Below are 9,940 nucleotides of genomic sequence, written 5' to 3'. Positions count from 1 at the left end.
CTGAACCAAGGGTGAATCCCAGGAACTCACGAACCAACAGGCACACCGAAACGGGGCCCTCCGCCACGACAAGACCTTTTGCTCTGCTCCACCAGGGTGACTACCCGATGGAGCGGGAGGGGGTATAATCGACCACAGGGTTAAAATGTACAAAAGGGTCAATATGTTGCTCAACTTATCCATAGATATGAAATAGTTCAGCCTTCTTTCGCAAACGTTTTAGTTTTGTTTAATTTTTCTCAGGTTTCAAGAAAATATAGAGTTGATGTTCTATTCAATGTCAAGAAAGTGTAAGGTAATATTGAAGGCTTAATCAAATATCTTAATTACACAATTGTCAGAAATCAGAATAATCTCAATCAGCCATTGGCTCTGTACAAATTTTACCAAATGTGATTGTTATTTCCTGCAATATAAAATTAAACACCGTACGTATAGCTTCGATTTTACCACTTTGCATTATTTAACCACAGAAAATTAACACAACATGTAAATGGCGTCGAAAATATAATGATGAAGGGAAAAATTAAGGTCCAATGGCTGAACGATTAAAATTCTAATTACTTTCTCGATAATAGAAACCACACTCAAGAAATAGGTAATTAACGGCGTTGCCATGGAGACTGGACGTTTAAATGACTATAAACGTACTGCTCGATAACAGCTAGAGTGATGTGTTCGAAGCGCGTTACCATGGTTATGAAAGTAATCCAGTAGTTGGGACAAACTTTGAACTTTTAACCACTCGAAAGAGCGTGCTAAAAATCTCAACTGACGAGAACACTCGCATTCGTTTCATTGTGTTCAGGGTTCTTAACATGTTTTGACATAAAGTTAAAATTTTGAAAGGTTAATCGTAAACATGTTGGGAAACCAAAATAAACCTTTCCGAGCCGAGACGAATTTACTTTCTAAACACAGGTCCACCAGCCAATGAGTAAAACCGGAAATACATAGTTCAAATTGGCGAAATATTGCCAAGGTCTTTAAAAATTTCCTTTGTATCCTCAATAATTCTAATGAGGACCTAAATGTGTCACTGAAGGGTGTATTTAACTTTCGGCTCACTCTGAACCGTTAACACCTCTTGTAAGAGGACACGAAACAAGGTTAATTCTGGTTTAAATCTAGGGTATCTTGTTTCATAGACCCAATCGCTTCAACACTTACAGAGAGACGAAGTATTAAAATCCATATTATGTATTGAAATTAAAAGTTGCGTTTACACTATATATACATGTAGTAAAGCTGAACTAAAAAGTAAACACCAAATTTGAAATGTTAATATCAAAAGATGTTCTTGGAATATTGAGATGAAACAGAGCTTTATAGCTACACAACTACTAAAAGAATCGTAATGCCGAGAAATATTTAAAATATTTCCATTTAATATTCTGCAAAAAGGAAATGTTATCGTTTTGTAAGAGATCTTATCATCCTACTCGCTTTATATTAACTTTGATGTGCGTGTAGTGTTTCGATTCGGATGCAATCTTCATTACTCGTTCTATATAAACTCTCACTTGTGTCATTACATAGAAATAAGTTTATCTTAAATAATTAATTAAATATAAATGATATTAATTATTTTAATCGCCAGTAAATAACTTTAAAAATAGTTAAATCGTTTAAAATAAAGTTGTTCCTATTATCTTTCGAAACTTTGCTAATATTGACGTTTAAAGTGAAGTTTACCCCTCTTGCCCGCTTTTTTCAAATTTTGGGGTATATATACGATTCGTTTCCATTATAATAATAGATAAAAACGCATTCGCGTGAACCGATGGTGGAAATCCTGCCATTGGGAGGCTAGACGTTTCTCGTAACCCTAGCTGATCGCCGCATATATCTTAAAACCAAACGATAACGATGGAGAAGAAGCCGGAATGGACAAAGACCTGAAGATGGAGGTGCATAGAAGCTCGTGTCAATGTGGGATTGTCGAAGAACAGAAGATGGTGGTGCATAGAAGCTGGTGTCAATGTCGGATTGACGAAGAACAGAAGATGGTGGTGCTTACGAGCCAGAAAGTACAGGCTAGTGTCCATGTGGGATGGACAAAGACTAGCAGATTGTGGTCCTTTGAAACGAGTTAGTAAAGACCGGTGTTGGCAGATGAATGGCCAAATTTCCGTGAACCGCGAACGCGTTCCGGAAATTGGGTATTTGTTTGCTTCGATTTGTAAACTGCGAACGCGGTCACGTGGGGTCGACAGACAGACACACACACAGACAGACAGACACACACATACGTCCAGTGTAATACCTCTCCGTGACGTCATTGTCACTCGGAGAGGTAAAAAGAACAATTTGAAAAAAAAAACCAGAAAATAAAGGAAATTTCATGATTGGAAATCCGCCCAAATTGCGGTATGCGGTCAAATGGGATTCGGCCGAACAAGACATTCGTTCCAATAGGATTCGACGCAATGGTACACAATCAGTTAATATTGATATTATGTTGGTGAAAATTGTTCTTAAATAGAAGAAATTTTGTTTAAAGGGTTAACCTTGCGACTTTTGCGCACCGAAATTGCTTAAGTGAGAGTAGAATGCCTGAAGCCAGAATAATTAGTGGTAGAAACACGTTGTCCATCGTCATGCCTTGTTTGGGGGCTATGTTCATTTCGTGACCTGCTTGCAACAGAAAATACGTATAATCGTCTTTATTGGTTTAATCGCGATAGAACGTTCCTCCTTCGGTGTAACGCAAAATGCTGAAGTTTTTTTTAACGCGTAAGATGATTTTGAGGTTTTTTTGCCCGAGTTGTCTTTGGTAGAACTGTTCTTTGGCGGTTTTAGACAAACCTTTCCTGCACGCGAGACCCCACTACTCCGTCATCATTAGTTCCTCAGAAATGTGGACGAATGTTTTACGCATTACATCTTCTCGGTAGTCGAACATTAAAGGAATGGAGCTTTTCCTCCTAGAGTTTTGCCCAATATCGTAAAAAGTAGTTCATCAAAAGTTTCAAGAATCCCATCATATTTAACGGCTTGTTCGAACGCGGCTGTTGGAGAGTTTTAGTAAATTTCACGAATAATATTCTTTAGTCGAATTGAATTTCGTCACTTTATGGCAAGATTGCGGTCCCAAACCGCCTACGACTACACTCACTTTAAAGAGCTGTGAAGCTAGCAATCCCAATTGTTGATAAATGTGTAATTTGGGTCTAGAGGTCAAGTCGTCCAGGTTATCGATGTAATTGGGACGGTCAGCCGATGAGAGGGAGGAGAAAACGTTGCAGGTTGCCATAAAAATAATCGTTGTTGATACAAGATGCAAGTACTTAGTAAAATGCGCTGGGACATAACAAAAGGCGTCCATTCTGTTGCTGCTTAAAGAAACAAAATCAGTCTAAACCATGCATTAAATACCTATAGTGTTATCGGACGTACCCTTGTTAAATAGAAATCCGAATACGATTAAAAAGGAATTAAGTATTTCATTGGTCACTGAAGTCCGTAGCGATAGCAAACGGTAGATGTACTGCGAGAGACCCATCAAGAACGAGGCCACGATGAAGTAGCCCATAATGCACAACCACACCTGGAATACACGAAGAGTTAAAATCCACAGAAATTGGATACGTTAATTACTTCTTTACCTTAGTTTGAAATGTCTTCAGAAATAGGTAAGGTCCGTAACTGGCCCCGGTTGGACCCCCAGACATAATATGGACATCCTCGAAAAATGTCGTTCCACCCCATTCCACCAAGGGGAATTTTCGAGTTTTTGCGGAATAAACGAAATTGTGAAATCAGTTTTCTGAAAGATATATCAATTAAAGTATACGACGAAGCATGGTCATCCCTTTTATACTGACGTTCTTTTCTATATCCGAGATATGTTTGGTATAGTCGTCAAGTCCTTGCTTGACTGTTACAATTAAGCCCCTGAACGTCGAACGAACCATAAGAGTCTTACGTCGAACATCTCGTCCAAATTTGCAGAGATACTTACAAGCTCCTCATTCGAAGTAAGACAGAACGGAACATGGAGCCCCATTGTCCGCTAAACTCTAACCGCTCCCGATTGTCAAGCTCAAGAAATAATGGCTCCATCCTGAGAGAAAAGCGCAGGATCTTTTCAGTCATGTTTGTCATTGTCATTTTATTTGTGTTTGAAAATATTCGTCAAGTTACAAAATGCGTGATACCAATTCTCATCATTTTTAAAATTTATACTTTGGACGCTTTCCTATTTATAGCCAGGCTCACAACACAAACCCAAATCGAACCGGGTTAGCTACATTAATATCAGTATTTCTGCGTACTTTCGACGCCTTTAACTAGCCAGTCTTTTTTTTCCTTCAATGTTTTCGTATAAAATCCACGTTTCCTTTGTTGTAAATCGCGAAAGGGTTCTTTTTCTTCACGGTTAATAATTGTTTGGTTATCCTTAATTGTGTATCCATTTTATAAATACCTGAAATCTATTATAACCTCCCTTATCACTAATGTTGAAGTCACAAGTGTTTTGGCACATGATAAAGTGAAGACTCGACTGCCGATGGATTAGCAATGATAATGACAGTTATATCGTCTTTTTAGTGATAGAAAGTATGAGTTCATTGTTCAATCTGAAGCTAGGGTTTCTGGACATCTCAGATTGAGTTGGTCAATATTTACATTAGAAAGAGGGAAACGATACACTTTGCATCTCTAGTATATTTTAACTTTAAATTTATCATCAATTGACACTCATTTAACTGTATACGTAACGTGTATGAAAGTACAACTTGATATTGCGACGTACCACCAATCCCAAATCATCCTCTCGTTCTTTTGCAGGTTAGCTTTTAGTGTTAGTGACATTTCATTTGTACTTGAATTTTACAGGCTTCTGATAATGCCAAACAAAAATACAGGTCTTAATTCAACAATGATGATTTAGTCCCATGCTACGCCATCTAATTTCGTTACACGCCTCAGTGCACTGGTTACTCGTTAGACATTCAGCCGCCTTTCTACCGGCAAATGTTGCCAAAATGGGTGAATAGAGATTTCCGAGGTCAGTAATTACAGGACTTAAGTAGCTTCGCGTCAATAATTTAAGCCATTATGTTTGTTTTAAGTCTGTACATTAAGTAGTTCCGTGACAAAAGTGATTATTGATATTGCTGATATTGTGTCATGGTGTTGTTCTCAAATACGAGATGGTTTTAAGGGTTGACCTTGCGGCTTTTGCGCCATTTTGGCCAGCGCCATTGCGTTAGTGCTAGTAGAATTCCAGACGCCAGAATTATCAGTGGTACAAACACGTTATCCATCGTCATGCCTTGTTTGGGGGCTATGTTCATTTCGTGACCGGCTTGCAACAGAAAATGCGTGTAATCGTCTTTAATGGTGTAGTCGCGATAGAACGTTCCTCCTTCGGTGTATCGCAAAGTGCTGGAAATCAAAGTTTTTTCGTAACTGGATGATGAAAGTTTTGATTCTTTTTCTCAGTCACCTTTCGTAGAACTGTTCTTTGATGGGTTTTGACAAACCTTTCCGGCAGACGAGACCCCACTGCTCCCTCATCATTGGTTCCTCAGAAATGTGGAAGAATGTTTTACTCATTACATCTTCTTCTAACAGGTCGAAGAATATAGGAATGTAGTTAAGAATCATTGACATCCTATTATTTATAACCGCTTTTCCTCCTAGAGTCTCGTCCAACACCCTTTCGATCAATCCATCATAATTGTCAATAATTCCTCCGCCTTTAACTGCTTGTTCAAACTCGGCTCGCTCCGTAGCTCTCGGAGAGTTCTAGTAAATTTCGTCAATCATTTTCTTTACTCGCTGAATTTTGTCAGTTTACGGCACTGAAAAGCGCGAGTTTACGACGAGGCAAGATTGCCAAATTATCGCCTACCATTTGATACTTACGTTAAAGAGCTGCGACACTAGCAACCACCGTTGTTGGTAAATTCGTATTTCAGGTCTAGAAGTCAAGTCCTCCAGGTTATCGATGTATTTGGGACGATCAGCCGATGAGAGGAAAGAGAAAACGTTGCAGGTTGCCATAAAAATCAGCGATGTTGATGCGAATATGCAAGTACTTAGTAAAATGCGCTGGGACATAATCGAAGGCGTCCATTCTGTTCCTGCGCTTGTGACATGTAATCAACCTTAAAGCAGCCTGTTGTAATCGGATCTTACCCTGGTTAACAACAAGACCGAATACGACTAAAGAGGAATTGAGTATTTCATTCGTCACTGAAGTCCGTACTGATAGCGAGCGGTAGCTGTATTGAGAGAGACCCATCAAGAATGACGCCACGATGAAATAGCCCATAATGCTCAACCACACCTGGAATACATGAAGAGTTAAAATCCACGGAGATTGGATTCGTTAATTACGTCTTTACCGTAGTTTGAAATGTCTTCAGGATTAGGAAGGGTCCGTAACTGGCCCCAATTGGACCCCCGGAAATAGTATGAACATCATCAAAAAAAGGCGTTCCGCCCCATTCCACCATTGGCGACTTCTCGAGTTGTTGCGGGAAAAACGGGATTCCAAAGTCAGTTTTCTGAAAGATGAATCATTTAGTCTTTGACGATGAATGGTCGCCACTTTAACTGACGTTGTTTTCCATATTTGAGATATGGTCATGATAGTCTTCTGGTCCATCCTTGATTGTTAGATTGAAGCCCCTGAATATCGAGCGAACCATAAGAGACTTAAGTAATCTCGTCCAAATTTACAGCGATACTTACGAATTTCTCATTTGAATCAAGACGGAGCGAAACATAGAGCCCCAATACCCTCCAAACTTTAACCGCTGTTCATCTTCAAGATCAAGAAACATTGGTTCCCCCCTGAGAGAAACGCGCAGGACGTTCTCAGTCGTGTTTGTCATTGTCATTTTTTCCTTTTATGAACTTAAGAGGCTTTGTAAAAAGGGTGTTGACATTATAATCTTACTTAAAACAACATGTTAGGCCGAAAGGTTTACGTGTTCTTTAATTCGCGCCCATTCTATAATTTCACTTTGTGACGGAATTCTTAAAAGTTAACTAGAATATTTCGAACCAATTTCCAGCGCAGTTGACCCTTTTGACCCGTTCGTTTCTAGAGCACGCTTAGAACTGAAACCCAAATCGAATAGGGCGTCCTTTCGACGTCTTTAACTTGCAAAATTTTAAATCTTTAATGATTTCTTAAAAAATCCATGGTTTCGTTGCGTATAATGAAGGGTTGCCGCGACATTAACAAAACGCAAGGGTTCCTGTCTTCACGATGTGTTATTTTTCTATTAGAAACCATGTAATTACGTATCCATTTTCATAATAATACCAGAAGTTTATAATAAACAACTTTAAATCCACGAGCTAAACTCAAAATACGCGGCTCGATATATAATTATAAGAAATTGCAACATAGAACTAATACCAAATCAAACGCACGTTTTTTCCGCCTTAGTTTTTAGTCAATGACATTTCTTTTGTACTTGATTAATATGAACTTCTGATAATACTGAACCTTGATAATTATCCTTATGCTTTTGGTTCAGTGATGTTGATTACTTCGCACTATCTGCGCTATTCAATTATTTTTTATCATGGTCGTAATAAAAACGAGAAGTTTTAATACAGCTACCCCTCAACCCTTAAAAACATCAATGATCCAAACAAATACTTTTGATTCTCAGTATGGATATGTTTTTATTGATTTCAAAAAGTGATATCAATATTTATTTTTTGAACAAACGTCAAGCACGGACCTAAATAGCTCTGCGTTACAATTGTTCTCAAATAGGAGATTCTTTTAAGGGTCTTTTTTGCGCCATTTGGGCCACCACCATTGCGTTAGTGCTAGTAGAATTCCTGACGCCAGAATTATCAGTGGTACAAACACGTTATCCATCGTCATGCCTTGTTTGGGAGCTATGTTCATTTCGCGACCGGCTTGCAACAAGTAATACGTATAGTGGTCTTTAATGGTAGAGTCGCGATAGAACGTTCCTCCGTCCGTGTATCGAAAAATGCTTAAAATTATATTACGTTTAGTTCGTAACTGCAGGGTTGGTTTCTGAGGGTTTTTCCTGAGTTACCTTTGGTAGAACTGTTCTTTCACGGGTTTAGACAAACCTTTCCGTCAAACGAGACCCCACCATTCCGTTATCATTACATAACATTATACGTCTCTCAGCCTGTAGAAAGGTACTTAACAGATCCTGTTCAAGGGACGTTTTTAACTTCGGTGTTATGACTATTAATAACACTAACAAAGTAAAAATAATAATCTCTAATAATAATAAAGTTTTGTCTAAGAAGGGATAGCCACACTAAGCCTGCGGCTTGTTTACTGGTGGGTCCCTTTACAGCTAGTAGAAGGGTGAATGCCACAGCTAACCAACAGCAACTATAATATCTATTACCGTTAACCGTTAACCTCTGCAAGTTTTGATGGAAAGGAGAAACCGGGTTAGACCACCAATCTATTTCATTTGCAACAAACATTGATTGTATTCTTTGACTGATAGCTCAACCACTAATTTTTTGGCCAATTTTGGTCAGCGTGTTCAGTTTTAAGCATGGTATTGTTCGAGATGTATTTTCAGTAGGTGTCCTTTCTGGTGATCCGAAACCGAAATCACTTTCTGAATATCTAGATTCCTTTAACTAGGAATTATTACGTGCTGATTACATAACGTTTGTAAATCACTGCGCAGTAGGCTTTCATGTATACATCACAAAAACGTGCAGGGGCATGTTTGTTACTCTATCTCGAGCTTCCTTAAAAAAGCACCTTTCCATTGTTAATTTCCAAAATTTGCGGTAATTCTTAATACAAACAACTGCAAATTTCACATTTTTTCAGATAATTCTTCAGCCATAATAGCTGGATATGAATACGTCATTTTCAGTGTTTTATAATCAAGCAACTAGAATCTTTGTATAGAAGTAATTTTGTGAAACAGTTTTGAATATTTTATATGGTGGTGGCCCGTTTCCGCACAGTTTTATTTTTCACACCTTAAAAACCTATAGCATCTTTCTGCAAAATTTCGCATAACTCATTTTCAGACAATGTTACATAACTTCTTTCCACACAGTTAGAAAATAAAGCATTTTTATTTTCTTGTTGATCACACTTTAAGACGCTTACAATCATGTTGCTGGCCCATGGGACCGATTCTAGCCAAAGTGTGAGGTTTTATGATCATAAAATTTTCGATGCTATTTAACGATAGATTTATTTTCAATGCAGTTTTTACAAAGGAAATTAAAAATTGTATCTTCTACTTTTGTTTTTTTTAACAAAAACACACTTGATTTTAAGCTCACGTATATCAATACACTTCTCTATATCGATAGTAATATTGCAATGGTCAAATCTGAAGTTTAATAGCAAGCCTCTATCCTAAACCTAACCCTAACTGAACCAAATTTAACCCTAAGTCTTTGCAGAAATGAGTTATGTTAAAAAAATGGTGAACTAAAATTTCGATGTAAAAACTGTGCCCAAACGGGCCCTTAAAATTGTGCGGAGTTGGGCCATGATTCTCGAAAATTGTGCGGAAATCGGCTTCCTGGGGTTTTATTGCTGTACTCGACAAAGAGAATATGATAATATTAACATAATCACTAACGTTTATACTAAATGAAAGTTAAAAGAAAAAAACAATATTTCGTAACTCTTTAGAATCATATTTTTTGTGTATTTTGTCTTATTAAATATTATAAATAGACTTTCATTTATTGACATTGACGGGATATGATTTATATTTAAAATATTACACATGCTTAAAGAGAACTTGATTCTGGTATTTATTTTGAATCTCGCCTGAAAGCAAATATTTTCTTACCATATCAAATAGAATGACAAGTTTAATTGATCCGGACATGATTGATACTTAAGTATATGTCTTTCAAAAAGAGTTCGGCTTTAAAGATTTCACTAGATACTTTATTCATGCAGTACAATCGCTACTCCCGACTTTGT

At 37.7% G+C, this 9,940-nt stretch overlaps 1 protein-coding gene across 1 annotated transcript; it reads right to left on the bottom strand.

Moving 5' to 3' along the window:
- Positions 1-5,033: 5,033 nt before the first annotated feature.
- On the bottom strand, positions 5,034-6,337 carry LOC149650600 (uncharacterized). Its single transcript, XM_089849092.1, has 3 exons — positions 5,878-6,337; positions 5,456-5,757; positions 5,034-5,394 (listed from the first exon to the last, which is right to left on the bottom strand). The coding sequence occupies exons 1-3, from the start codon at positions 6,070-6,072 to the stop codon at positions 5,166-5,168; spliced, it is 726 nt and encodes a 241-aa protein (XP_089705218.1). The 5' UTR covers positions 6,073-6,337; the 3' UTR covers positions 5,034-5,165.
- Positions 6,338-9,940: the final 3,603 nt, after the last annotated feature.

Source organism: Phalangium opilio, unplaced genomic scaffold, assembly GCF_054372755.1.
Source record: "Phalangium opilio isolate 3A_F unplaced genomic scaffold, DU_Popi_V2 ptg000085l_1, whole genome shotgun sequence".
Lineage (NCBI taxonomy): Eukaryota > Metazoa > Arthropoda > Arachnida > Opiliones > Phalangiidae > Phalangium > Phalangium opilio.
The sequence above is the reverse complement of the archived record's forward strand: the minus strand, read 5'-3'. Positions and strand labels throughout refer to the sequence as shown.